At 29.5% G+C, this 27826-nt stretch overlaps 1 protein-coding gene and 1 long non-coding RNA gene across 6 annotated transcripts in view; one reads left to right on the plus strand and one right to left on the minus strand.

Moving 5' to 3' along the window:
• The window catches only part of LOC129963222 (GATOR complex protein WDR59-like), a 41982-nt gene extending 37924 nt beyond the window's left edge, over positions 1 to 4058 (minus strand). For all 4 annotated transcript variants that reach the window (XM_056077420.1, XM_056077418.1, XM_056077419.1 and 1 more), the window contains exons 1-3: positions 3898 to 4058; positions 2604 to 2653; positions 1644 to 1773 (exon numbers count right to left, since the gene is read on the minus strand). In XM_056077420.1, coding sequence (XP_055933395.1) covers positions 1644 to 1773; positions 2604 to 2653; positions 3898 to 3951 — 234 coding nt within the window. In that variant the 5' untranslated portion in view covers positions 3952 to 4058. The remainder of the gene's footprint in view (positions 1 to 1643; positions 1774 to 2603; positions 2654 to 3897) is intronic.
• A 12283-nt stretch (positions 4059 to 16341) lies between these two features.
• Positions 16342 to 27826, plus strand: part of LOC129963837 (uncharacterized) — a 409853-nt gene continuing 398368 nt past the window's right edge. For both annotated transcript variants that reach the window (XR_008784034.1, XR_008784033.1), the window contains exon 1: positions 16342 to 16889. This is a non-coding gene — a long non-coding RNA (uncharacterized LOC129963837). The remainder of the gene's footprint in view (positions 16890 to 27826) is intronic.

Raw genomic sequence — 27826 nt, forward strand, 5'->3', positions numbered from 1 at the left:
GCATTTTCAGTTTTAACATGTGTTAAAATCATGTGAGAAAATAAAAGAATGCACACTCAGATGTTAATGTGAAGTCCGATTTTGGATAATTAGAAAATAATTACATTTATTAAGAGAATAAACTGAAATCATTACACATATATATTTAGCAAAAAACTATATATTTCTTAATATATATACAAATAAAATTTTTGCAAATATTTTTCTTGTTCTTAATCCATGTTATATTCATTGTGGTTTAAAAAAAAACGAACAATACCTAAGCCCTATTAGAAGTCAGGAGTGGTTTTGTTGCTATTGCAAACCCATATATAAATTACTATACCAAATTAACCAGCTTTCTTTAAACTTACATCCATGTTCTAAGTAGTGATATAAATTTTCATTGTTTACTAAAAAAAATTCTAATTTGTACATCATTAATAAATTTAATATTTTATTAGAATAATAAATATTTAAATTCATGCTAGCAATACTCCTATTTAAGAATTTTTTTTAAAAAATTCTAATCTTTTTATAATATTGTGGATTTTAAGTTAAAAATTCTGAATTTTAACGTCAAAAATCAAAAACATGATGATTGAAAGAAATACCCAAAGGAATTTTACTCATGTTTATAATATATATTTAACTCCCAATGAAAAAAAATATTTCTTTTTTATGTTCACTTTGTATCTTAATTTTTTTATAATATTATCTTAATTTTCCATAAAATTTTCAATAAAAAAATTCTTTTTTATACAATACTAATAAAATATATTTAAAATCTCTCCGCTGTTATTATTTTCTTTTTTTTAGTCTATAATATTTCTTTATAATATCGCTAGATTTTCAATAAAAAAATGATACTTATTACTTTTTACAACACTAATGAAATAATGTTTAAAACATCTTCCTTTTTTAAAAATTATTATTATTATTTTTTTAAAAAAACAACCGCTTTCATAATTCATGGTCATAAACTTTATAGTACCCAAAAATTAATATTTTTCAAAGCAATTTTTAAATGGCTCCATATCTATAAAATAAACTTTTAGCTAAATCAATGTAATAATTGATAATTAAGAGCTTTAAAATCATTTAAATCTTTTATTGTCATGTAAAGTTAAGTAGAAGTATTTAATTATGCACAACTGATATTCCTGCTGGACAAGATAGTCACCAATAAACAAAAATAACTAATATACATTAAAAATATTATTAATAAACAATATACATTATTAATAACAAAATTAATAATGTATATACATTATTAATAAAAAAATATTAATAATTAATATACATTATTAATAACAAAATATTAATAATTAATATACATTAATTTTGTTATTAATAATTAATATACATTATTAATAACAAAATATTAATAATTAATATACATTAATTTTGTTATTAATAATTAATATGCATTATTAATAACAAAATTAATAATGTATATAAATACATTAATAAACAAAAATGATACATGAAAAACAAATAATAATACATGAAGAGAACCGAGATGGGAGCAATTAAAATTAACTAATATATTTAGGGTAAAAATATATAAAATAAAAAGTATCATCATTCTCTTTAAATTATGCTACAAAATATAGTTAATGTAATTATTTATTGAAATTAAAAAGACAAACAAATATAATTACTGCAAGAGCAAAGTTTTGACTCTGGTGAGGACTCCATTCTGCTGTTGTAACATCCCATTTGCTATAACGATTGGTTTTGTAGACTACTTCTGAAGGTTGATCTAAGTGAATGATACCCATGTAACGGCGACTAAATGAAAAAAAAAAAAAAAAAAAAATACATTGTCAACAATTTAGTAATCCATTAAACAAAAGAGTTATCATAATAAATGAAGACACATTTTACTGAATTCAAAACACAGATAGCTTTTCTAACTTATCAGACAAATGATTCTAATGAAAGATAACTAAAACAGAACATTTAGCATGATAAAAAAAGTTCATTTATTACTTTTATCAATATGTAGTAACACTTATCCAGTAGAAAAATAAACTGTTACCATCAGAATGCTCTGATGCCATTTTTTTTTTATTGCATTGATTCTCCAAATATTTATTTCTTAGTTACAGCAACCTACTCTTAAAACAGTGCAGAATACAAAAGATAAAATAATTCTTCTTTTTTTTTTCATTTTTCAAAAAACATTACAAAAAAAAATTTAAGATTACTTAAAGGAAAGGTGGTTGTATATTTTAACTGGATTATATTTTTTAAAATTATAACATAAATTTAATTTTTTCTTTTAATATTTGGAATCCATATATGTCTATATTTCCATATATGTAATCTGGAATCCATATATGTCTATATTTTTAATATCAAGGATCTGTATAAAATTATTTTAGATACAAATTTTTAAAAAATATATATTAATTTTCTTTAAAAAAATAAAGCTCTTAAACCCACACACACACACACACAAATTATAGATTTTCCAGCTGATATGGTATTTTCGTTTTTATTTTAAATGATTAATTTAAATGCATTTTCAATAAAGTATATCACTGTAATTTTAGGTACAATTTTTGAATACATATACCAGGAATGTAAATTAAAACAAGATAATTTATTCTACTCACCCAGCCAAGATGACAAATTGTCCTGAACAATCTACAGCCATGGTATTAGCCTAAAATAAAATTTTAAAATAAATAAAAATTGGAAGGACAAATTTTAATACATTAAAACTAAATTTTTCTTTTAACAACAACATTCAAAATATGCATAAAATACATCATAAAAAGCAGCTTTATGCAGCAAAGTATAACTTCCTAGTAGGTACTTACTATACTTGGCATATCATACTGTTTTTGCAATACTAAGTGAAAGGCATTTTACTTATTTTTATATTATTTTATTTTATTTCAAATTAATATTAACTCTTAAGAGAAGTTTTGTATAATAAAATACTACATAATATAAATCTCTTAAACACTTTCTTTCAAACTTATAATAAGCATATTTAAAAATTATATATGTATATAATTGATCCATTCAAAATATATAAGAAAAATCTACAAGATAAAAATTTATATTCCAAGCTATCAGAAGAACCAAATACATTTTAGTTAAAAATAGCAATAATTTAATATAAAATCAAATTCTAAGAAAAAATCTGCATTGCTATTTTTATCAGTTTAAACTTGTAACAAAAAAAAAAAAAAAAAAAAAAAAAAAACATTTATATTACATGAAATTTATTGTTTGCTCAAATGTGCTAAATAGAATGACAATCTCTTGAAAGAAAAGACTAATATTTTATCAAAAAACTTGAAAGGAAAATTTCATAAATATCATCCAGTTAATATCATAAGAAAATGCAAGCAAAAATTTCTAATATAATAAATAATATATCTAATGAACTTCAAAGTAATTAATTTCAAAGTTTTGATAGTTATTATGCTCTATATTTGAAAAAAAAAGTATTAAAATCAAATATATGTGAAGCAATTCTTATTGTAACAATCAAACAACTGCATATATGGGTTTTTGATAGATAAAAAGTATTTAGGATGAAAAAAAAACTAAATCTTATAGGAACTACAATTTATGAAAGAAACAATGAGTGAATAAAAATTCAAGCAATCAATTCTTTGAAAATATTAAGAATTAAACTGCACTAATTTCTTCTAATAACTGTCAATTTGCAATTTTTAATTAATTTGAAATAACATGATGATGATGCGAAACCGACAAGAAATAAAATGTAAAATGAGAATCATACGAAAAATATGCATTTCTCAATAAAATGAAAATAAGTGAAAATAAACATTTCTTAAGTCATATGTGGATTTGTCTGTTAAGAAAAATAAGAAATGAACTCTGGTTTAAATAAACAAGGTAAAAATACGCGTTAATAATAGTATATTATACCTGCAAATCACGATGATCTGCAACAACATTTTCACTTCCCCAAATTGTTGACATCTTTCTGTTTTCCTTTTAATATAAAATTGGTACAAAAGTGAAATTTTTAATAATATTATGAAAGTTGTATATTACATGTTATCAATATAAACCGAAAACATTATTGTTTTCTGCTATGATTGCGGTTGCAGTGACAATAGGGATTTGTGATTTCTTTCAAGAATTTTTCTTTCGCTTATATAAAAGAAATATTGTTCAGACATATAATACATAAGGATTCTTAGAACTCAACGGAATTCTGATTTCGTAATCTGAAAATAATTTTTGATTTTTGCATTTAATGTATATCCCTCAAGAAAATCATTAAAAGACAAAATTTTCACGGAAGCAAAGTCCACATCTATAAACAAGCAATTCTTGTATATATATCGATTTATTTAGTGCATCTCGGAAAAAGCTGTAACTTTCTGGATCAAATTTTATATTTATATAAGGTTTATCTCTATAAGTGCCTTTCCTGAAAGAAAAAAAAACGCAATTTTACATTAAAAAAAAATTTATAACTAAATATTTATATGTGACTGACTATACATGAACAGCATAATCGTGCCAATCGTGGCCAAATATGGAGCAGCTGTTAGGGCTTTGAGCTCCCATTCATTTTTCTCATGTTCGAATCCGTGTTGATCTCATTGTAATTCAGTTAGATTTCGCTTATAACTTCAAACAAGTCACAGGATAGCAGTTTAAGATTTTAGAGGGGAAAAAAACTGCCACGCAAAGTTTAATCTCCCAGGTAATATATATGTAAAGAATTTCGAATCCTGTCGGCTAAATAATTTTTGGTTGAAGTAGAATCCAGGTTTGAAGACATTGAAGAGACTTGGTATTTTAAATTTTGTTTTATTCTATCTCTTCTCTCCCGGGAGACAAACATGATTATTTACAAGACGCAGGCGGCATAAAAACAGAAGTAAGCAAGAAGGCAAAAAGGGACAAACAAATGATCACTAGTCTTATATAACATAGGATTTCCGGCCATGTGCCGCTGGAATGACTTTTGACAAAGGCAAAAGTATCACTTTCATTTGATACGTAGTACTGATGGCATATTATTTTTACAAAGGGATTAATTAAACCGAAAGTAGAATTGGATCACGAAATAAGAGAATATTTTTAGAATGAAGTTATTATGGGCTAAATTATGATAAAATCTTGGAAATTAATTAAATTGAAATTAAAGTTTTAAAATATCATATATATATATATATTCAAAAATTATTCTATTTTATGTGCAGTTAGATTTTATTTGTAAAATTAATCGTAAATCCACCATCTAACTTATTGTAGGACCATTCTCGCCTGTGGACGTCGATCGGGAGCAACCCGCAAACTATAGGTAAAATGAACAAATATCAAAGAATACCGGAAAAACCACAAGTCAGGGGAAAGAGGGAAAAATGAGCCGGACTTAAGGAGCGGACAGGCCATCGGATGGGTCGGGGGGGGGGAGGCAGTGAGATTTTTTAAAAACACTCAAATGACGTCCGGGTATACGTTTGCGTAATAGCTATCAGATACGTGGATGCTTCTTTTGTGTTATTAACATGGGCTGTCATTAGAACGTTTATGTAAAGTCTCTTATCCCTTGGAGGATGGGAATGAATGTACACATGTGTACAAAGCATTAATCCAATACCCCATTTAAGAAGTATTGTTATTCCTCCACTTTCTTTCATTCAGGACAGTTTTTAAACAGTGTTAGATTAACAAATAGGCAAATTTGGCAATTTCCTCAAGGCCCGGCAACTTTGGGGCCTCGAGTGTTATTTTCTAGCATCCCCGGAGCGGTTAAATTTTATCCTTTCATTTTATCTACATAGACACTAGCAAATTTTAATTAAAATGAAAACATTGTTTAAATTTTTTGAGTAGATATTATTCGTAGGATTTCTTTTCGCCTCTTCAAACTCGCTTATTGATTTACGTGGTCAACTTTATTTCTTAATTAGCTAATTGTAAAATTCAGTGGTCACAGTCAAACTTTGTATTTGAGTATTTAGAATATGTTACAGATTTGTTATTTTTCATACCAATTTATTTGGAATTACTTTTACAATAAAATTCTTTTGTGCTCATGATATTGGAATTAATTCTCATAAAAGTATCTCAAAATTGAATGTTTTACCGTTTCAATTTATTGTAATATTTGGTACTTAAAAATTGTATTTGCAGATATTAAATTAAATTCAAGACAAAATTTCCTGGACATGGAAGGTAAAAGAAGAGTTTTTGAAAGACATAGTGCTTTAATCCGGTCCTGTCTGACAGTTAGTTCAGTTTAATTTAGTTATATCAACGTCCCATTTTTTAAGCAGCACTAGGGCTATTTTGGGACGGATCTCGTAATTTTAAACTGTGGTCAGATGACGAGAACGACATATGAGTTGGCCTCCCCTCTCTAAACTTCTGCATCACACCAGCTGGTGTGAATCGATATTTTGTGCATACTTTTGTAATCGATTATATGTATTACAAAGCCATCATATGTATAATTTCACGGTATTAAATCAACAAAGGATGAATATCTTAATTAAATTTTTTGGTTCATTTTCTACTAGTCGCTTTTGTTGACCAGTTGCTTCGCTGGTGACGAATGTTGTTAAAGATTTCAGTGAAATATTTTTTTGTAATTAAGGCTTAATAGTTTTCCCAAATAAAATACTTTTTAACTTCAAATTTTGATAGCTAGATAACTCGTACTATTTTATAAACCTTACATCCTTCTATTTATTGTGCTATACATCTTGCTACTTTTCCCTGTATGTTCTTATGCAACCAACTATATCGTGGAAAAGAGCAACGTTTTAAAAAATGGACTCACTTAAAATTTCTTTATCTCCTTTGCTAAATCTTTTGGTTATATCTTAATTGAAAATATAACCAGGAGGTGTGATCTCCCAAAAAATTATCGCATATTCTTTAATGAGCTGGTCATACCAGATTACGCCTTGCATGGCATTAGCGGAAAGAAATATTAACTTTTGGCTTGAACTTAACATTCTTATTGAATCTATCGTGTCATCCTTGGCGAATTATTTGCCCATTCATTTGAGGCATGCGGTTAATAATAACCGAAAATCAAATTTGTGCTTTAGGCGCGTTTTCTCCCAACCGACCGAAACAAAAATATGACACAGGACTACACTTTTATATACTAAGTTTGATATATTTAAATCTTTGTGTTTTTGAACTATCCAATTTACATATTTCTGAAAGTACAGGCCGAGAGACGGTCAACTCCTCTTTGAATTTGACTCGAAAATAATAGGTGTCTATATTATAGATGCTGAATTTGTGTGCCAAATTTTATCTATCCGGCTCTTTCCGATATGTAGTCATCGTTTTAATTTATTTGAACAGCAAGAACAGACAGACGGTCTTCTTCTGAATGGATTTTTCTTAAAATTAGACAGGAATCTACAAATTTGGTGTAAAGACGTGTACCAAACTTCTACCATGTAATCAAAGCGTTTTTGAATTATCTTTTTCATAAACACACAAACAGGCAGACATTTTACAAAAATGTGTTTTTCGAACTTAGGATGGTCTAAAACGTTGAGATTAGTCGAAATAGCGAGTTCGAATTTTTAAATGATATTTATACTTCCTTCTATACTATGTGTTCGAAAAAGTAAAAAAAAAAAAAAAAAAAAAAAATTAAAAGCATACCTTACACTGCAATGTACTTAAAATGGAAAAATAAGTCGGTATCTTCATACTCTAATCACAATGATGGCTATTTATATTCCAGTGTGAAATATTAGCAGTCATGATGTAAACGAGTACAATGAAATATAATCCTGTAATCAAGCTTAAAATATTTTTTAAAAAAATCGATTAATAAAAATTTTAATCTCTCTCTCTCTCTCTCTCTCTCTCTATATATATATATATATATATATATATATATATATTGCAAAAATTAGTATCGTTGAAAAGATATTTTTTTGAATTATAAGGTGATGTAAAAAGTCATTTTTGTGTTGTAATATTTTTGTAAGTTACGTGAAAAGATGCCAAAATTTCGCTTACTTTTTATTAATGAAAAATTTTAAAAATTCTCCCAGGTGCACACTCTCACCCTCTAAAGTATATATTATTACGAAATTTCCGGGTTCGTTTGGATAGTGGAAGTTATATAGTGTAGAGAACGCTCAATCAGCAGGCGGCAGTATAAAATAAAACAACGACGTTTATTTACACGAAGACACACAGGACAGCACAAAGACGACAACTATATACAGCAGAGAGAAGACAATTATCTTCAGCCACGAGACGTGCAAACAGCAGCACACAACAAGACTCTGCTGCAGATAGTAGCGCACAGCTTAGTTCAGCACTAGCTTGACTCCGTCGCTGCTCCGCTAATCCCTGGAAGACCAGTTCTTCACGTCGATTCCGACTACTCTTTGACTACCCTTCATCGTCCATTCCGACTACTCTTCCTCTGGCAGCTGCGGCTGCCTCCTTTTATAGGTCTCAGGAGGCGGGGCTAGAAGTCTCTCAACCAATCAGGAACGTTCGAGGCATATCTCGGTTCCTAATGGACGGATCTGGAAAATTCTCGATGTTTCGGGTATAATCTATTTTGGCGCCAGAGTCGCCAAATTCGTCGCCAATTCGCCAAATGGTCACCAAGTTTGTCGCCAAGCTCATGGACCTCCGACGCGACACCCGGACTCCGTCTAATACAGATGACTGTAAAACTGTCTTTCTGATGATGGAACCAACTATGCTGGGAAGCCGCATCACATATTCGTAACAATATGTACCAAATTTAGTAGCTCCGTCTGGTCTGTAGAAAATCAAGACATAGCCACCCAATCATACACATTCACCTTCCTTATTAGTACAGAAGTAGTTATTTTGAAAACTGATGCAAGTTAAACTGCAGTTGTGCTTTAATCTTTCTCTGACTTTATCGCTTTAAAAAAGCTTAAATACATAGTTACTAAAAGCAATATATATTATCAAACACTGAAATAATTTTTTACTCGATTTTCGAGTATAAAATATTTCGAGTATTAAATATTTTTTAATCATTTTTATACTTTTGAATTTTATATGTACACAGTTGTAAAACTCAGAGTCTGCAGTTCGTTATTTCGTGCATACTTTCTCTTATACGATGTATATAGGAAACGTTGTTAAAAAATGCGAACTTGATATTTTGACGAATCGCCTCTGTTTAGACCTCCCTGAATTCGAAAAACGTATTTTAAAAAAATCAATCCATCTGTCTCTGACAAAGATAACACAAAAACGGTTAGAGGTAGACAGATGCAATTTGGCTGATGGTCTTTACACCATATTTATAAATTTCTTTCAAATTATGAGCAAAATGTACTGAGAGGAAGTTTGTCTCTCTGGCTGTTCGAATATGTTAATACGATAACTGCAAAGCGGTTAGATAGGTAAGATTTGGTGCACAGATTTAACATGTGTAGACGCCTATCAAAGTTTGAGTCAAATGCAGCAAAAGTTTGATCGTCTGTTGCTCTGTACTTTCAGAAACAATGTAAACGCGACAATTCAAAAACGCAGTGAGCTAAATATATGAAATTTGGCATGGAACTTTCATATATTTAAGTCATTCACAGAACTATACTTTCAGTATACTGTGTCAAATTTGTGTTTTACTTGGTTGAGAAAAACGCTCCTAAAACAAAAATCCTATTCTCGGTTACTACAAACCGCAGGCAAGGGATTAATAGCCCCTCCCCTAAAAAATCAACTAGATCACGCAATATATTACATGAAAATGTTAAATCCATGCCAAAGGTTAATATTTGGTAACTACTGCTATGCAAGACGTTATCTGAGATAACAACTTTAGTAGAAAATATGTGAGAAAGTTTTGGAGGGACCACTTCCACTGGTTGGAATTATATCTATCTGTTTGTTTGCAACTATAAGTCAAAAACGCATTCAGCTAGATAGATGAAATTTTGTGTGGAGTAGAAATATCAATTTTATAAATTTATATAAAGCTTTGAACGGAATTAATGCAGAGGAAGTTATTTTTTTATATTCATGCTGACGTGCATGTGAATAAGATAAGTACAAAACGTAAAAAGCTAAGTGGATAAAATTTGGTGCACAGTTTTATCATCGAAACGGCAGATTTGTATTAAATTTTGAACCATAAATGGTCGATCATCTGTTAATTCGTACGTTTGCATGCAATTAAACTAAAAAAAGAAGGAATAACCTTCACAAATGAAATCTGCCACGTTATATCTTTATTAAAATTACAATTTCTATATCAAATTTGGTTTTGAATTGATCATTAAATCAGTCAAATACGAAGCACAAAACGCTCATGAGAGAGAAATGGAAAATAAAAATCCGAGCACTAATGGTGTTCATGCCCTTTATTTAATTATTATTATTATTATTGCAGGTTTCGGATATCAAACCATAATTATAGAGAATACGAAAAAGTTTCGGAGGGTTAGTTCGGAGGGTATACGAAAAAGTTCGGAGGGTATACGAAAAGTTCGGAGGATTATAGTTTGATTCATCTCCGTGAATCAAACTATAAAATTAACCTAATTGGTTTTAGACTAAATTTATAATTTGACTGTCTTGCTTTGAAGCAGCACGAATGTTATTTTGGAACAGACCTCGTGAATGTCATCCTTTATCGGATATGAAGAAGAAGCATTAACCGGAAACGTTCCCACGTTACACGCTTGATTCTCGATTCCCCACCTAACCCACATATATAGCAAATCTTGGATGAAGGATTGGGTTTCGAACTTGAAATCTTCTGATTTAAAAATCTAGAGCATACCAGCAACCTACTGCAGGCTCAGCTTTGTAATTAAGTGGTAATATTGCGTTGTCCAATTTGTTAATTGAACTTGCGGGAATGGTCTCCCTAAAACTTTCTTGCATTACTCTCCATTAAATTTGTCATGCCAGAGAACGCCTTACATGGTATTGGTGTACAATAGTTTTTTAAAATATTAACTTTTGGCAAATTTATCATTTTTACTGAATCTATTGGGTCATCCCTGGAGAGTTTTTTAGCAATCGATCTCTGGTACGAGTTAATAGTACAGTAGACTCCCGATTATCCGCGGGCGGGTTATCCGTGTCTGCCGCACCAAGTTTTTTTTTTTTTTTTTGACTGATTTTTTCAAAAAGGTGCAGTTTTGCAGTTATGCTTTTGTAATTACATAATACATTACAGTATTAAAACAGTACATATGTATTAATTTTTCTGTGTATCCTTGACGCCTCTCGTAAGTACAAAGCACTTTTCTGTTTTCGTTAACAAAATGCATTTTAGGTTAGTTTTGAGTGATATACTAAAATATGAAGCGTTAGTGAAACATTTCCTGCTGTTTATTTTACGTTTTATTGTACATAAAACGATTTTTCAATGTTGGAATGACTGTTTTCTCTTTTGCTATACCCGTTTTTAGCTTCTTCCGGATTATCCGCGATTTTTGTTATCCGCGGCAGCCGCGCCACCCAATTCCGCGGATAATCGGGAGTGTACTGTATCCAAAAATCGATTTGGTATTTTAGACAAGTTTTTCTCAACAAACTGGAACAAAGTTTTGACACAAAACTTGTAATAGCAAAGTCCCATATTAAATTTCATATATTTAGGTCATTGCATTTTTGAATTAATGCGTGTACATGTTTCTGAAAGTACAGACTGACAAATGTTGAATCCCTGGTTGGATTTGACTCAAAATTTGACAGGTGTATAGAATATAGATGTTAAATCTGTGTAGCAAATCTTATCTATCTAGCTCTCTTCGTTTTGTAGTTATCGTGTTAACTTATATTCGGACAGTCGGACAGATGGACTTTCTCTGAACAGATTTTATTCAAGGTTGATAGAAATCTTGAAATTTGGTGTAAAGACCGTATACCAAATTTCAACCCTCTAACTCAAAGTGTTTTTGAATTATCTTCGTCGCTGACAGACGCTGAGAGACGGCCGTTTTCTAAATATGTGTTTTTTGAACCAATGGAGTTACAAAACTTGGAGATTCGTCAAAATCTCGTGGTTGGATTTTTTGACGCTTTCTATACTTCCTCTATATTACGTAGAAGAGAAAGTTAAGACATTAGACGAATAAAAAATAATTATTTACTTGAATAACTGCGGCAAAATGATTTGCACCGCGTATTCGAACGTTCGCATAAACAAATGATTTGCTAAGAATGTTCAGGAGTGTGGATGGTGTAAAGGACGGACAAACAAAGGAACATCTTCCTTTTCGAATATCCGACTCTTGACATTAGAAACTTTGATCAAAGCCCTTCTCAGAAAATGTTTCAAGGTATTCTCAGCATCCTTTAACGTAGAAGTTATATTTAATTATTAAAAATTTAAGCACGAAATTATTTATGAATTTGAAAAGTTAAATAAATAAATAATAATTTGGAATTTGTAGAAACGGAGATATTTCCATTTCTTTTAAAAATTATTATGTATGGCTTCACACTATGCTTTCAAAAAGATAATAATTTTTTAAAATCACTTTAATTCATTTTTTTTTCTGAGGCCATTTTGCCGATTATTAGATGTGACAATAAAATGACGGAAGCATTTATCTACTTTGAAGGTCAGGATCAAGGTCAAAGCAACATTTCAGCATCCCTCTATCATTTCAAGGTGAAGTGACGTCTGTCGCGCGTTGTGTCGAACGAAAAAAAATGACCCATTTTCTCAATCGACCTTGGCTTTGAAAATGTTCTTCCTGAATTTACCCCTTTCACCTCGAAAAAAGGAAGCACGGGTGTTCTTTTGTTGCTATAAAAAAAAAAAAAACTATAGGAAGAATACAAAAAGAGGGTATGTGTATATAAACCGTAAAATGAATTTTAAAGGACACGTCATTTTTTTTAACTGTAGTGAAGTGAGTTAACAGAAATAAAATTCGTGTATTCTGCCATTTAGCAAAGAAAAACGATGAACTTGTGAATTTGAAAAGCAGACCATCGAGAATTGGCTGCGATTCAGCTTTAAAATGAGAATGTTTACAGATGATATAATATCACTCATTTGCATCCAGCGCTATGTTAATGAAGAATAAAAAAAGTCGTTGTAAATGTTTAACAATGCGCAAAGTTAGCTCAGATTTAAACTTACAATTACAGAATTCAACCCATAGTTACTTCTTCTTGGATATTAATGTTCAATGAGAAAGGTTTCTAAAATTCCAATACCTAATTAAAAATGAATCGAAATTTTAATATTTTTCTTCACTACTTTTGTAACATATTATTCATAATAAACATTTTCATACCCCTTTAAAACTAAATAAATAAATTATAAAATAAATAATAAATAAATAAGAGTGCCAGTTTTATATCCGTTACTTCTCCCTCTCTAAATTTAATAAAGTCATGGAAATACTTTAAAGTATATTTTATAACTATACTTTTCACTGTTTTAATTATTTGATTTAAACTCACTACCTAGCGATTATATTAAATACTTTCACGGTCCAAAAATATGGATTGTACTTTAACTTGATTTTTGTTCGAATATATAGTACACATTTAGAAGAAATTTAATTTCAGTTAAGTAGATTAAGTTTATCGATAATATATATTCATAAAATTCAATATACAAAATTATTTTATTGAAATGGAACCTTGCCTTCTCCAGGAAATCCTGGAATCATGTTTTAATTGCTGATAACCGTTTCTCGCGTTTTGAGCAAACGCTATTAACCCCTTCACATAGAATAATGAATTGAATCGAGCATCAAATTACTGAATTTTTAATATGAAATCTATAATTAAAGGAAAGTATCAAGCAAATTAAAAATACACCCCCCCCCTAGAAACGCTTTAACATTTCATATATTATTATATGGATTAAAATAATATCAAATGTCCCAATAAGATTTGTCATCCAACTTCGTAGTTCAAAGTGTTAAACGTGTCTATGTCTAATTTATTATAAGCAATTTGAGCACATTTAGTTAGTTCACCAATAGCGTTTAAGGATTTTTTTTGTCGAAAATATAGCATTCAGTTGAAGAATTTTAGATCTAGGAGGTTTAAATCAAGACCGTTTAGTAATTATGATTCAAATTGAATATATAAGTTATTTTTGAAGCGTTCAACAACAAGATTTTCATCGTTATTGCAAGAATATTGTAGCGTTATCGCTGTGTTGTTGTACATGAATAGGGATTTTCTTAAGATTAGCGGGAAATTTAGACTTAATTGCTGAAATGGCATTCTCTAGGATTTTGAATTACTTAATATTTTCACTTAACTGCAGATTTAAAATGAAAAATTCAGTAATTCGATAAGTAGTCAGATTCGCCATGGTATGCGAAGGGGTAAATCAGCTTCAAAATATTTTTCGTTGAACAGGTGAACCTGAAATATTATATAACTTTTCGTTGTTCAACATTTTTTTTTAACAATGAGATCAGAATAATCACAGACAGAAATTTTTCAAAAATGTGTTTTCTGAACTCAGGGAATTCTTAACATTCATCAAAATCTCGAATTCGAATTTTTTTTGACGGTTACTATAATGTCTCTATACTTTGTGTACGAGAAAGTAAAAATGAGGCATAAAAATGATTATTTAAATGATTAATGGCTGCAGAATGACTCGTGTTGAATATCCGCATGCCTACACAAATGAACAGCTTGTTACGAAAGTTCGAGAATTCCTTTGGCGGGTGCAAAAGCCCGACAACCAGAAGTACATTTTCCAGTGCGAATATTCGATGCTTGATATTGGAATATCAAAATCCTGCCATACTATGTTACAATAAAACGTCTAACCTCGAAAGATATTCGCAACATCATATACCACAGGCTTTAGTTTATTTTGACCCGTTAGTGTGGTGCGGCAGTGTGGAGAGGGATATGGCAGCTCAGGTGCCGTCCTTGTCATCTGATTACAGTTCAAAATTACAATGTCTGTCCCAAAATATTTCTAACGTTGCTTTAAAAGCGGAACATTAATATAACTAATTTAAACTAATCTACTTTGATACATTACTTATTTATTAATGCATCAAATCATTGATATTTAAACTTGCTATAATCTGTAATCGAAGTAACAGTTAATTCAAAACATAAAAATCATTGAGACAATTATCTTAGATATCCTTTATGCTATAGAGAATTACAGAAAATGAGAATCTGAATAATTTAATTTGTCAAGGAGTTAATGTGTAACATAACTAATTAACCATTTCGCAGATTTACTTATGATTGTATTCAGTAACGATTTATCACATTTTTAAATTCATAGTTTAATAAAAATGTTTTTTTAAAAACATACTTTTATTAGTTTACTACAAGGAACAATTTATATTTTAATTATTTCCCACTATAGAGTTTTCAGTTTTTATTTTATTATTATAAATATTTTGGAATCTCAACGTATATTTTTCTTAAATTCACTGTCATATGGTGGCCTTTGCATGGAATCGAAATGAATTAAATTGTTATATTAATTGAAAATTAAGAGTTGAAAATATTTAAAAAGTGTATCGTCTAGGAAATAAACATAAATGTTTAAAATTCTAAACTATATTCTATATATATAAAATTCTAAACTAAACAGGGAGCAAAAAAAAAAAAAAAAAAAAAAAAAAAAAAAATCGATTGCAAAACTTTACCTTTACTGACATCAAACGAGTTATATAAACTAAAATTAAGTTATTCATAGGTGCTGTAGTTAATGCATGTGTTTATATAAATAAAGTATTAAATTCATAAATATCTCAGTATATCGACTAATTAATGATGCGATAACAGAAACAACTGATTCGTCAAGGTTTTAAGTTTAGTTCAAAAACTATTTCGACGCAAATTTGCTGCAATAAGACCCATACATCCAGTTCAGCGTGCTAACTGTATGCAAAAAAATTTTTTATTCTTTTTTTTTTTTTTTTTTTTTTTGAGTTATGGATGACAATATATTATTTATAGGAAGAGACTGAAATACAGTTTTAAAAAATTTATTTATAAAAAAATAAAGCATTACGCAAAACAACTGCGAACATGGATTTTTTTTTTCTTTCTGCTTTTTTGAAAGGGACAGAATGTTCTATCTTTCCTTTAGAAATGGGCACCCCAAGGGGAGAACAATAACTCATATTTTTTTCCCACTCATCCGTTGGCCCAAGGTCTGGCACGTGGGCCACGCGCCGACCCCTTCGAGGGACCTCGATTTTTTACAATCAACCAGCTCCGATCCCCCTCAGTGAATACAGAAAATAAAGTGAGGTTTATTTTGGGGTGTCTAGTGGAAGGAAAAAAAAAAAAAAAAAAAAAAAAAATCCCGACCTTGAAACAGTTTGGCTGGTGTGTACGTCACTGTTTGAATTGGTGTTCCGTGCGAAATATATTTTATGGAACTTTGCAATCGACTGCAAATTGCGCATATAGCAGCGCAGTTATGATCTAAGTGGTAGTATGGTCTCGCACCTTCAGAAAATTGAGTTCTGTTTCGACATATACGATAGCTCCAGAAATGCGTTGCGGTACGTAATTTTGTGCCTTGAGTTGTTAGGATATTTATTCTGTTTTAGCTTTTGGTTCTATGAAAATTGAAATATAAGATGAAAATCTCACTGTTTCCATTTCAGAATCTGAATTGCTCTTTTTTGTTGTGTGCCATCACAGAAAATTTTATTCTGCTCTAATAGATTTGATGGTAGAATTATTTCTGATTTCAAAGATGGCGAGTTTAAAAAACAGAATCGAGGAGTGTGCATGGATATTAGTTAGAATGTTTTGAAGAATCCGGAGCTTTAATCACTGTCATAGACAATAATAATGTTTTATACCGCTATTATTTCAGTGAGACATATAGAAAACTAAACCAAATGAACCCTGGCATTTCTTTCTATAAAAGTATGCTGGGTATCATGATTTCAAAGGATTTCCATCACAATTCAGAAGGAAACAACATCAAGGAAAAGGTAAATACCTTCAATTATCTCTTTCAATTTAAGTTTTGAAATAAATTTATTTATTTTGATTTTAAATGCAATAAGATAAAATTTCATGAAAAAGAGACGGTGTATATACTTTTATTTTGATCAATAATTGTTTAACACATTGATGGACATTACGTCCTCAAGCGTCAAGTTCATGAAAATGATACGACAGAACACCTTACGACGTAAACGGCTTAATCTCTACTGTCATATCACACAATTTTATAACTATGCATTGTGACACTATGCCTATAGGCAATGTATGAAATTTAGTAGAGTCTCAGCAGGCACTGACACCAAGGTTGTACTGCCCATCAACGTGTTAAGCTGCTGAAGTCAATATAAGTTACTTACTTATCTAAAGAAAAGATTTAAGCTGGATATATTAATTATTGATATTTTAAGATGAGTAATCTTTACTTAATATTAACCAAGAACTAACAAATAGTTTATGTAATGGTTTTTAACAAATGGTTTGATCTGTGCTAACAGTTCTTTACATTTTTTGAAAACAGAAATAATTAAAATATGAGGAGACAAAGTGCCGAATTTGCGCTTTTTATTAGCAATTAATACCCCCTCCCCCCCGTCTCAATTGTGTTTAAAAACTCTATCTTTTCGTCGAATGGTGTAAGTCTGTAAAATAAAATTTCCTCTCCCAAATATAACTTGATTGTAGAAAAGAGAGCACGATGTAAAAAACAACACTTTAGACTAATTTAATTGAAACAAAAAAGATGTGTGTATTCAAGGGTATCTAAAGCTTTAACTGTGTGTCTTTCCATTTCCGAAGGGAAGTGGATTTACCTCTGATTTTTATAGCCTTGTATTACATTTAAAATTGCATATAAATAACACTTCGTTACGTTTCAAAATTATTCGGAGCTATTTGCAAATGCTGCATCTAAATAATGATTTTAAATAATTGTCAGTTGCGGAACTAAATCGTAGTATGACAATCGTATCATATTAACTAGTGAAAATGAGGGACTTTTTTTTCATGATGTTAAATATCAATTGTTAATTGGCTGACTCTTTAGAGGCAAGTTCAACAATGAATGATGTGATTCAGATCACTATCTAATAATATATGTACTCGTTTGCTATCTCTTCATTGTAGTTAAGAAGAGGATGTCTAATTAGATAGCAGGTATGAATAACAAGCGATTGAAACGGTGAATAATGTGTTAAAACAAGTATATATAAACTAAATATGGGCGTGTTGTTCTCGCATCAAATTCTATACTGAATGAGAACTTTGCTGTCCTCCGAATATGGGTGCCACGGCAAGTCAATGTGTTAAGATCTGATAGTGTCACGTTATTCTACAGTAGAAAATGATACTCTAAATTCCAGCTTGCAAATTACATAATTCTTATATCTTACTGCAAATCACTCTTTACTATTCCTTACAAATAAATCAGCATTTTGTAAATTCAACATTTCTAGTCCATTCACAGTCAAAAACTTTTATAATCAGTGTTGATGTTTTTAAGTTTCCATCGAGTTTTGAAGCTATTTTAACTTCTCCAACTACGAATTTATTTAATCTCCTAATTAGAACACTAATTAGGATACTTGTTACTCCAATCATTATGATAACATAAAGAATGGTTGATATATTGAGGCTTTATAAGGTGATTTTTACGTTTTAAATGACGTAATACTTTCCTTTAATTCCAAATTTAAATACTAAAAATTCAATAATTTGATGCGCGCGTAAGACACCCCCATATAGAGCAAGAGATTAAGGGTCACCATCATTTTAAATGAAGGTTAAATGATGGGGAAACACACACGAAACAGCCTTCCGTTTCCAAATTTTCAGGTAGTGACATGGGATGTGACCAACGACGATATATCTAACGTAGATTTATACAGGCTCCCGTGAGCGGCAAGTGTTCATGGAATCGGGTCTCGAACCTGTGCTTCCCGACGTCGAAATTGAGTTGCTACCACCAGGTCACTGTTACTTTAGTCCCATTTAGTGACAGTGACTTAACTTGCAATATTAATGATAGGTTACAACGGTATAATAACTTAACAATTGCATAACAGTTAACATTTTATACATTGCACTGCTTTTATGTTTTTTCGTACTAAATAGGAATAAATTATAAATTTTTTTTTTACATCAATATATACTCAAGAGATACACGATCAGTAGCAGTGCAGTCATTTCAGAAATAATTGGGCGTCTTACAAAAGGTAGAAAGGACATTTAAGATCCAATTAAATGATGTGAAGAAGATAGTTATGTTTATATTGATTATGGCAAATAAATTAAGTACATTGTTTTATTCATAATTATTTAAAATACTCTTTTAATTATTTATTCCATAACAGAAGGTGAGCATATTTTAGCTTAAAAGAAATTATCGAACTGATTAACAACCTTGAACTATTCTGTTCAAATGTCTTCTTAACAAATGTAGGAGAGTAACTTTGTTAATGACCACCTTGAGTTTTTTTGTTTTTTTTCCTTTTTATTCATGCTGAACTAACATCTTTAGCTGACGGGAGTAGAAAGTAGTTCTACCGTGAAAAATAAAAGAATCTTCCACTGTTGGAAAAAAAAATCTTTCTGGGTTCTGTTTTATTCTCGACTAACGAGCTCAGTATCAGTCATTAATTACAATTCTAAGTTAGAAAAATTAAAGGAAAAAAAATTGAAAACAACGCTTTTAAGAACACTCCAACTGTGTGAAATTTTTTTAAGGAAGCAGCAACAAACTTTCTTTTTTTTTCTTTTTACTTGAGTAGTTCTCTGTTTAAAATATTGTGAAATGCAAAACTTCGAGCAGAAGTTCATGAAAGATTTTTTTCTTCCATCAACAATTTCTGCTTTTAACATTAACAACATTACATGTGTGTGGTGGGGAAGGAAAGAGAAGGAGTGTTTTTTTAGATCATTAACTCAGATATTGTTTCGAAGCTCAGAAAGTTAGTTTCGATGTTGTTTTGTTTCCTTCATAGTCAAAGAGAATGAAGAAATTTGTTAAATGTGCCAGTTCTTGAAAACATTTTTGAAATTTTCTTTGGCTTTTGATTTCATATTTTAAGGGGTTATAGGACCTTTAATAGTTATGGGATTAGTTATTTAATAGTTTTAGTGGTTATAACTATAATTATAATATTAATTTATTAACTTATTATAAACTATTATATAATATTAATTTATTAACTTATTATAGACTATTATATAATATTAACTTATTAACTTATAATAGTTATAGGGGTTATAAATAATAATTTAATAGTTATAGAAGTTATAGGATCTTTAATAATTAACTTATCTCGAAAGTTAGTCAAATGCAACTATCCTTAACGTAAGAAAAATTCTTAAATTTAATATTTTTTTACCAGAAATTTAAGTCATTTGATTTTATGATTATGATTTTTAAAATCATAATTATAAGGTTAAAATCCATTAATTAAAACATGTGTGAAATAAATGATCGAAGACAGAATTTACTTGCGCGCAAAGCTTTTCAGAAAATAAGTAACTTTTATTAATAGATGTTACACCAATTTACTCCCAAAAAACATGATAATCATGCAAAGTGATAAATATTTTAATAGACTTGCTAAAATTATTTTACTTTTTATGCTGTTAAAACATAACGCTTTTTAAAGAAAACATTTTTAGCATAATAGCAAGCACTGAAAAAAAGTTTATCTAATAATCCTTTGATTTAGTCTGATTCTTAGTTATATGAGTATAAGCACGCCTAGAAAAATTCATATTGATACAATGAACCCTTTTTGTTTAATCTTGCGTGCAAGCTCTGACAATGTAGTATGAAAAATGACTTTAAGGTAAATATTTCTGAGTGAAAAGTCAACACTGACCACCATGTTTTTGACCACATCTTTTAAATTAATTAACGTACACACATGTGCAATACCAAAAAATGTTCAGAAGGTTTTCAACTTTCAAACGAAATCACACACACACACACACACACACACACACACACACACACACACACACACACACACACACACACACACACACACACACACACACACACACACACACACACACACACACACACACACACACACACACACACACACACACTTTGAGTTTTCCTATTCTTACAGAACTTTTAATTCAGTTTGGCATTATTTGGCAAATTCGAAATATTAAAACTTTAAAGATCCTATAGTATCTTAAGTGAGTTGATGAAAATATTTTAAACTGAAATGTAAAGGTATTTATTATTCTGAACTATTCATAATTTAAGAATAACGATAATTTTTTGAATTATTAGCAGCAACAATAGCGAAAAAAGGCAATTCATAATGGATCGATAAAAAGATGTAAATTTTCGAACTAGTAACGTAATTACGTATTTATCAATCTATTTATATGCTTTTGTTGTTTTTCAGATAGTCTGTTTTCAGCAAGAATATTTAATTTTTTTTAATTAAAAAAGTTTAACTCGTTTTTAATTAAATATTAAACCTTTGTTATAATGATAAGCAGCAGAGTATTATGATTATGAATAGTTAACAAAAAAAGGATTCCATTTGATGCAATTGAAAATCAGCAACCAATGAAATCTCTCCATTCTCACGTGACACATCTCAAATGTATCATGCCAGCTTAATTTAAAATCCGTTGCGCACCTTTCAAAAGAAAACAAAAAATGATGCGTCATGCAATATAACGTGGAGTTAGGCGGCATGCTCAAATGTTTCTTATTTGAACTGATTCCATAACTGTTGTTAAAACAAAAGCCGCCTAACTACTAAAATGCCTTGAATTTCCTAGCAATTCCAGTAAATTACCTTGTAGCAAAATTGAGCATAACAATAACATTAAATGCAATCGTTTGATCGAATATTAACCTTAATTTACTCAGCTTATTCTAAATGTAATTTAAAAAAATAGAGCCAAAAATGTATTGTATTCTTTCTTTCTGTATAGATTTGCTACGCTTGCTTTATTGATTTTTTTCATTAATGCTTCGTACCACAATGAAATTTAAAGAGCTTAACTAAAACTGTATCGTAAAAAAAAAAAAAAAAAAAAAAAAAAAAAAATAGAATACCTGTAACTGCCATACACATATTTCAGTGTTCCATATTAAAGAATTTTTTCATTTGATATCTTCTTTTTTAGAGTTAGGAAAAAAAAAACGCCTTTCATTTACAATTCTTGAATATAAATCAAATTTAAATACCATTTGGATTCGATTCAACGAAGCGAAATATTTTTCATCTTCTTTAACCATAACTTACACAGTTAAAGGCCTTCTTTGATACTTTGCTCGGGTATATTACATACTCGATTATATACCTCCCAGCAATAATATCCACCATAAGTTAATTCCCCCATTCTAACACTGTCTCTGGTCGTTTTTTAAGGGCTCAATACATTTATTATTACTCTTTCTCTTCCTTTCTTCAAAGCTGGACCATTCTCTTTATTTCAAAATAAACCCTCTCTGACTCAAATACTGCCTAAAATCTCCTTTTCATAAAACCCGATTACGGGACTTTTCATTTTTATGGACTCGGAAAAAGAACCCACCATTTTTTTTTTCCAGTTCTCTTTCTTTACATACACATGCTCATACTTATGTACCATTTTTTTTTTATTTAATGTTTGTTCGTTTTCACTGTACCTCCCCCACCCCCTTCTTAGTCCTTTTCCGAACGCTCATTTCCTTCTTTTTACTCCACGTCATTTAGGGTCATTAGAAAACGACGGCCACAGAAAACAGTGGAAGAGATAGCACAAGTGGGATAAAAAAATACCCTAAAAATCGGAAATAAGTTCTTAAGAACCCGAAGGATTTAGCTCAGGAGGTATGATTTCTCATTTCAAAGCCAGTGGAAAAGATGCTGGAATCCTGAACGATTCTTAAATCATCCCTTAGGAAGGGGTGGGAGGTGGATTCCAACCCCCCTCTCAATCGCGTTTATGCATCGCATTTATTTTTATCCTTTGGCATTAGCCGCTCAGGAAACAGTTACAGTGAAAAAAAAAATGGTGGAAATTTTTAAAGCCTTTTTCAACCGATTACGATGAAACAATTTTTTAATATTATTTTTCACTCGGCCCACTTATAAAGCTCAGAAAGCATTAAAAATCGTCTGCTATTTTTCCCCCCTTTTTTTCTCTTCTTTTTATTGTTTTGATATTCTATTATAGTTTAAAAGGATATCCATGAAAAGTCGTTTACTTTTTAGCCGTAAACATCTGTGATGCTTCGCTTTTATATTCGCTCATTTCTCATCTGCAAAGGAGGCTGGTTTTCGTATTTATTTTCTTTTAATGCGATTGATAACGCTTCAGTGGAGATTAGGAGTTAGAAAGAAGACATTATTCACTCCTAGATGAGTGTCATGCGTATGCTTTTTCCCGCTTTAAATAATGCATGCGTAATAATAAATACGTTCCTTACGACTGGAATACCGTTTTTATTTTAAATATCGTTTTTGTAATCCCAGAAGCGTGAATAACTAATGAAAATAATAAAACAATAATAAAATCAAACCTTGGAGGAACTTCTTTTGCATATTGTGATAATCAGCTTTTCTTGTTGAATAAGATGATGCTTTCACTCGTAAATTTTCAGCGTTTTTAAATGTTTTGATTTTACATTAAGTGGGTACGTATTTGATTTAAAATGCATTTATGATTAGATTTTAATTTCTCTCTACTTGAATATGAAATTTTTTGAGGCGTTGCGTCCCTTTACTGCACTTGTTTGAATTTGATTATTGGAATTAAATTAAGGGATTAACATGTTATTCGTTTTATAATCTTTAGAATGAAATTTGGATTGATACCTAATTGCCTATAACACTTTTTAGTGAATAATAGCGTCAATTTTTACTCGTATGGTGTATGTTAAATGTGTTGAGTCATTTCGAAATTGGAATTCCTAATTTGCAACTCCTGCTCAAAATGTTAAAAGCACTTCCTTTTTTTACTTGAAACAATTATATATTTTTGATTTATATATTTTTTTTGTGTAATCTAAGAGACCTCAATGACCTAATAATAGAATATTGGCACTGGGCCCTATGGTCTCCAAGTTCGAAACTCGTTTACAATGAAAATCTGTTGTGTATGGTGTATGTTAAATAAAACATGTTTCAAACGTCCTTATACTGGTGTGGACGGAAGTTTGGAAAAGGTGATAAAAATTCAGGCGTTGTCATTGTCATCTGATTAGAGCTCAAAAATACGAGGTCCGTCCCAAAGTAGCCCTAGTGTTGCTTCCAAACGAGGCATTAATATAACTAAACAAAACTAAGTTAAGTTTTGGCAATCTAGTTCTTCTAATATTATTTTAATTGCATATTTTGGAGATTGCTTATTACAAACTTTTAAGAGTTCAATTTATTTAATATGATTTTCTATGTATATTAGAATCATTCACATTCTTTAAAAGCATTAAATTGAGACTAATCCAAGTTATATTTTATATATGGTATATTCAGCTAGTTTAATTTAATTTATTTATTATATTACTGACTGCTTTTAAAATGCAAGTCAATAAATATGATAATTAATGTCAAAGAAAATATTGTACATTATTTTCTTCAGGGTTTTTCACAGTCATGGCTTTTTATAATTAATTCAGCAATTCTGTAGAAAGGAACGAGTGAAAATTTTTCCCTGAGAGAAAAAAAAAAAATGAAAGAAAGAAAATCCTTATCTTTTCCTCCTTATTGTTTTTTTTATTTATTCCTTTTTCAACCAAATTCTTATATGTGATTCAATGGTTCAATTTGCGGTTTCTACTCCTTTTTTAATTGTGATAATCCTTCATACATGTTTGGCGCACTTTGTATATATTTCAGTTCTTTAGAACTTGTTCCGTTCTACAAACTACAAAAAGATGTGAAGAGAGATGACGTTGAATCTTGAAAAACGTTTTCGTACAGAAAACATATTTGTTTTGTCGTCCTATAAAACATTCAGATTCTAAACAGCAAAAGATCACATTTTAGATTCTCTTTTGAGTAAAACAATCACTTCGAAACATTTTAAATAATTGTCTAAAGTAACATTTAATTACATATTGTTAGGGAAATCATCGTTTGCGCGATGAAAGAAGTCTAACATACTAGACAATAAAAAATGATGCTTTATTCCAAGAATACCATTGAAAACATAGTGAATAGACAAGAAAAATACAACCAAGATGAACACAAAGACCAGCAATTTGTAGACAACAACAATACAAGCCGATAGCAAATCTCTAAACAAATATAAATACTAGTGTTTAGCCTCAACAGCTAAAAAGCTCGCACTGCGAGCATTATTTCATAGAGAGAATGGGTTCCTCGCGTGACGGCTCCTTTTCTTTATAGCCTCCCAACAAAATGTGAAATCATATGAAATTTTTTAGAAGAATCTTCAGATCTTGGTTCCTAATAGAGAAATGTCCATAATTTTTGCACTTTCCAGATCTTTCATCTTCATGGACGATTTAGGTGTCAATCATTAAATGTTCAAAAAAATCGATAAAGTGGGTATTATTGAATTATCCATTCACCATATATCTGTAAACTTCTTTCCAACGATACGACCAATTTTGCAGGGAGGCAATAATACTGACTCGTAAAATAATAAAACAACATGCATAAATACGTTCATAAACTGGCAATTGCATCTCACAAAAAGACTTCATACATCAATTCATTGGAAATTTATCAGTTGCTGCTGCTATCGAAGGAAAATAAATGTTAAGAAAATTACAAAACTTTTGATTTTACTATGAAATTAATTGCTGTTTTGGTTAATTGTTATTTAATATATAAAATGTATATGTATGTGCATGATACTATTTAGTTTAGCAGCTCTTCATATAAATGAATAATAATTACTTGCTATTGTTTTCGAACCAGACCCAAAAAAGGAGAAAACATATATCTGACTAGTCTCTTTCCAAATGCATTTACATATTTTATTATTTTTAAGTTTAAGCAGGTAATCACAGAAAGACTATTATTAAAAAGATTTGAACCCCCCCCCCCCGAAATATGGCATAAAAACACTTGGGAAAAAACTTTAAAATATTTATTTTTAAGAATGTTAAATGCACTTATATTTCCTCCTTGAATTTTTGTAATTACAGAAATTGCTTCCTTTTTTATTAAAAAAAGTAATTTTCTTCCAATTCTCATTAAGTCTGCGCTTTGAGTAATTAGAAAAATTGCGAAGCAAAAGCCGAAAGGAAGAAACGCAGTAAATAATTACATTTTAATTACGAGCGAATTATAAGCTCGTTCCCATAAAATCAATCATCTTTTGAAGCAAAATGGATTGTTTCGGATAGATTTTTTTCGCTTTTATTCGCTGAATTATAATAAAAAAAATCGTCTGCTTTTATATTACGTTCAATAATAATAAAAAAATAATCTTCTTTTATATTTTGAATAATTAAGAATAAGATACAATGAAATAAAAAAAAAGCAGGGATTACAACTCACAAAAGTATTTTTTTTTAAAGTATATGGCTTTCTTTACTAATATGAAACATTTTCTTTTCATAAAATGCAATCAATTTCTAAATCAAAAAATACTTTTAAAACATCGTTCCAATTTGAGTATTAAAGAGGGAAAAAAAACTTCTTTTTATAAATTTTCTTTAAGTATTATTTCTTCATTAGCTAGGTATATTTAAAAAATACTTCTTTTTTATGCACATTTTAAAATTAATTGCAATTTGCATAAGCCCATCTTCATTATCAGTCAATTTAAGAGTATTTCTTTCTGAACGACATTTTAATAATTTTCTTAAGATATATTTTCAAAACATTTCCTTTGACATAAAATTTCTGAGATAATTATCTGGTTCAAAATTCCTTTATTTGAATTTTAAATGAAAGTAGTGGTTTTATCAGAACAGATACTAGCACTATTCAAAGAAATCAAATGTTTCGTATGATTAATTTTCAAAATTAAAAGTCAAAATTAAGCCTTATTTTTATTAAAGTTTCCCGAACACATCTTATGGAAGAGCCACAGAAAAGTTAAAATTGTTTTAGGGTTAAGTAAAAAGAATTATAATAAGTTAAAATGAAATAATCGACTCCAATCTTCTACAAATATGCTGAGTGTTTTTTTTAGTTAAAATTGTTACATACGAGATCCTTTAAAATTTTAAGATATATGCTGGTGAATTCTAAAACAGATATCGTGTATTGCACTATTAAAATTAAAAGTCCATCTGAGAAAAATTTCATATTAATTTATTTATTATAATGTTTAGAATTTGTTGTCAAAGCCATCGAAACCCTTGAAGTTTGTATTTAAACGATTAAAAATAAAGATACTGAATCTAACGTGCCAATGTCATATTAAAACTTTGTTTAGCCTACGAAGTTGAAACACGATTTATCTTGCTATACGTTTGTCTGTTTTTACAAATGTTTGATATTTTATTTCTTTTGCGATTGTAGTTTAATAATAATATTTTTATTTCATTACATGAAGAACGAAATTACTGTATTTTAAGGTAGGTTGACTGCGTTAGAAAGTCGAATTTTTGCAAGAATTTTAAATATTTTATTTAATATTCTTAATTTCTGAAATGTCTTTTTTCATAAAATCTTTTAAATTTTGTTTCTAAGCTTATTTTTTTGGGAAATTGCATTGATTTTCATATTTTTACAATACGCATTTTAATGCTATTTTACATCTTAAAATGCAATTTCCTCAAATTTTAAAATTTGGATTTTTTATTTATTTATTTATTTTTTTTTTTTTTTACGAAAATCATAGGAAATGAAAATCTAATGCATCTTTTTTGTTCAGTTTTTTTAACAACAGAATAGATAGAAGAGCTTCTTTTTTAGTTCCAGAACTAAGAAATATATTTATTAAGCTATGTGAAGGTTTTGAGCAAATCACCTGAATTAGAAGGATTTGCTCTATTACTCTTTTT

The sequence above is a fragment of the Argiope bruennichi genome, chromosome 3 (assembly GCF_947563725.1).
Source record: "Argiope bruennichi chromosome 3, qqArgBrue1.1, whole genome shotgun sequence".
NCBI classification, from domain to species: Eukaryota; Metazoa; Arthropoda; class Arachnida; order Araneae; family Araneidae; genus Argiope; species Argiope bruennichi.